The sequence below is a fragment of the Dromiciops gliroides genome, chromosome 1 (genome assembly GCF_019393635.1).
Source record: "Dromiciops gliroides isolate mDroGli1 chromosome 1, mDroGli1.pri, whole genome shotgun sequence".
Lineage (NCBI taxonomy): Eukaryota > Metazoa > Chordata > Mammalia > Microbiotheria > Microbiotheriidae > Dromiciops > Dromiciops gliroides.
In genome coordinates, this window is record NC_057861.1 from 267,584,983 (window position 1) to 267,588,285 (window position 3,303).

At 41.6% G+C, this 3,303-nt stretch overlaps 1 protein-coding gene across 1 annotated transcript; it reads left to right on the plus strand.

The window, feature by feature from the left end:
* The first annotated feature begins 410 nt into the window (after positions 1–410).
* On the plus strand, positions 411–1,362 carry LOC122735522 (HAUS augmin-like complex subunit 1). The gene has a single exon (XM_043977118.1). The coding sequence runs from the start codon at positions 411–413 to the stop codon at positions 1,350–1,352; it is 942 nt and encodes a 313-aa protein (XP_043833053.1). The 3' UTR covers positions 1,353–1,362.
* The last annotated feature ends 1,941 nt before the right edge of the window (positions 1,363–3,303 follow it).

Below are 3,303 nucleotides of genomic sequence, written 5' to 3' on the forward strand. Positions count from 1 at the left end.
AGTTGATCCTTAAAATTATCCCATGCAGGGGCAGCTAGGTGGTGCAGTGGATAGAGCACCAGCCCTGGAGTCAGGAGTACCTGAGTTCAAGTCCGGCCTCAGACACTTAACACTTACTAGCTGTGTGACCCTGGGCAAGTCACTTAACCCCACTTGCCTCACTTAAACAAACAAACAAATAAAATTATCCCATGCCTTACTATTATGATGAGGTCAAGGAAGTTTACTGGCCAGTGAGGGACTAGTCCTTAAAGCATGCTTAGATATTCTCTTCCTGCTTCCAATCTAAGTACAATGAAATCCTTGATGAACTAGTTGCCAGTCATAAGTGACTAAGGCGTAAGTACAGTGTTATGATTAAAAAAGAAGATGTTGGGCGGAGCATCACGGGCCGTGGCGGGTCGGAGGCTATGGACGGACAAGAGGAGGAGCAGAAAGAAGAGGAGGAAAAGGCTGAGAAGATTGCCTCATGGTTGAAAAAGATTTTTGGTGATCGGCCCATTCCCAAATATGAGGTGAATCCACGGACCACAGATATCTTGTATCACCTTTCAGAATGCAACACAGCACGAGACAGGGATGTCTCCTTGGTAGTAGAAGACTGGAAACAGAAGGCAAGAGAATATGAATCAGAAGCCAAGTATCTCCAAGATCTTCTCATGGAAAGTGTCAATCTGTCTTTCACCAGTCTCTCTAGTATTGGAAGCAGCTATCTTAATGCTTTAGTTGACAGTGCACTGGTGCTTGAAACAAAGGATACCTCCCTAGCTAGTTTTATCCCTGCAGTGAATAGTTTGGCTGCTGATCTTTTTCGCACCAAAGCCAGAAATGAAGAAATGGAGGTTGAATTGAGCAAACTGGGAAAAAATCTAAATGCAACTCTAATACTAGAAAAATGTCTACGAGAGGACCTCAAGAAAGCAGAGCTGCATCTTTCCATGGAAAAAGCCAAAGTTGACAGTAAAATTTCGAATATAGATTTCCTAAAAGCCAAATCTGATGACCTCAGGTTAAGAATCAAAGCTGCAGAGGAGCAGCTTTCAGCTCGAGGAATGGATGCTTCTCTGTCACATCAGTCATTAATGGCACTTTCAGAGAGGTGCAAGACTATGGAAACATTGTATTTACTGTCAGACTCCATGGAAATGTTGAAACTGGCTGAACTTAAACAACAGACTGCACCTTTGAAGAAGAAATTGGAATCCTATTTAGACTTAATGCCGAATCCGTCTCTTGCTCAAGTGAAAATCGAAGAAGCAAAGCGAGAACTGAATTCTGTGGATGCTGAGCTCACAAAGAAAGTGGACATGATGGAATTGTTACCAGATCAAAGTAAGCGGCGATTTACCTAATAAGTAAAGTGAATGGAAAAAAGACTTAAAACTTTTGAGTGTATTTTCTGTCTGCCTTCCCATATACCTTATTTGTGTGTTCTTTGCATGAAATGATAGTGTTCTTATTTATAAAAAAAGTAATCCCCACATGTATTGCCTTTTTGTATCCAAATACGTATTTCTTTAAACTGAAAATAAACTATTATCTTTGTAAAAAAAAAAAGAAGATGTTGGATGGGGGAAGGGCAGTTGGCCAAATTCCCCTACCCAGCTCCCATGTGTCCATGAATACATGACATTGTTTCTCTTTATTCCATTATGATCTTAGGCAAATGAATATTCCTAGATGGGAGTATCCACTTGACCTATGAGTTTGAGAGCTCCATAGACATTCCATAAGAGGTCCAAAGCAAGAACCAGAGTTGGTAGCAAAGTCCACTGGAGCCGATAGTAGTAGCCATAGAAATCAGAAAGTGACCAAGCAACAACCTTAGCAGTGACTTTATGGGCATGGCTAGGTCTGGAAAGATTGCAGAGTGGCAGCTGAACAACCCAGATGAGGAACAAATGAGCCTGGCAGTCTCAAGTTTTTGATAGCCTGGGACAGGGGTGGTCTCCCTGTCCATCAGAGGATGACAAAAACAACCATCAAATTGTGCAAAATCTGCTTTGAGAATACAAAGGATTCAGGGGAACTGTATTGGCCATGCCAAGCATGTAAAGGCCAAACCTTTAATTACTTTACCCTCAGAAAGTTACAAAATTTCTTTGAACATTCTCAAAAGACTAGTTTAGAACAAATGAGTTATTCTATTGCTGGGAGGCACTACTAAAAGCCAGCCATTCCCCACCTCTCTAACTCTGCCAGACTTTTCCTCTTCTCCCCCTCCTTCCTCTCCCCAGCCCCTGCTTTTACACCCCAAACTCCCCTTTTCCTTGACAAAAATTCAGAAAGCAGAACAGTCTGCTACTATCTTTCCTCTTATAAACCAAGTATATCAGATATATAGGAGGTCTTGTGTTTAGTAAAGAACACCATCCATTTAAACCATCAGACACTTAGGTTTGATGAAGATTCTGTTGCAGTTATAAATCAATTTAAACCATCTTTCATAGCTATAATTCCACCTGGGGAGATGTGACTCATCTCATGAATGCCCCGTTATCCCCAGAAGAAAAAGCAGGAGTTATTCAAATAACAAATAGACAAATTGTGGGTCTAGAATGACAGGGAACTTGGCCAATGCAAGATCCCCACTGAGACCCTAACCAACCCACACAGTTTGTCCCTTCACAATAGGCTAGGGATATCTTACTTGGGGCATGGAACTTTTCATAGAGCAACCAGATAATTTTAGTCAATTTCAGAAGATCATTCAGAAAGAGGGGGAAACCCCATGAGGTTTTATGATAGATTGTATAAGAGTGGAAAGCATTTTGACTGATTAGATCCCTTAAATCCACGGGATGCAAGAATTATGAATGCAGCTTTTGTTAACCAATCATTTCTAAGATGAGGGACTACTTTCTTAAATACTGTCCAGGATGGCATGAGAAAGCCATAGGGGAACTTAAAAAGTTAGCACAATATGTTTATGAGGGGAAAAAACTAGTGAGAGATAGAGCAGACACAGGAGAGAAGTCGAAACAAAAAATCTCAGCCTAGCTCTCTCCTTGTGCCTATCCATATCGCTGACCATCCAATGGCCCCTTTCTAGCCTCCGTTAATTCAGTGCACCAGTAAAGATTTTCATTATTGTGAGAAGAGAAGGCACTTTGCCAGGGACTGTGTGATAAAAAGACAAAACCAAGAGAACCCTGGATTCCCCAGAACTCAGGGGGCCAAATCTAGATTGGTATTACACAAAGAGAGAGTGGATTCAGGCAGCCCTTCTTCCCTCATGGAAGGGAATAATGGACATAGGAGAATCCAGGAGCAAAATGAGAGAGGGTCTGAATAACAGGGAAT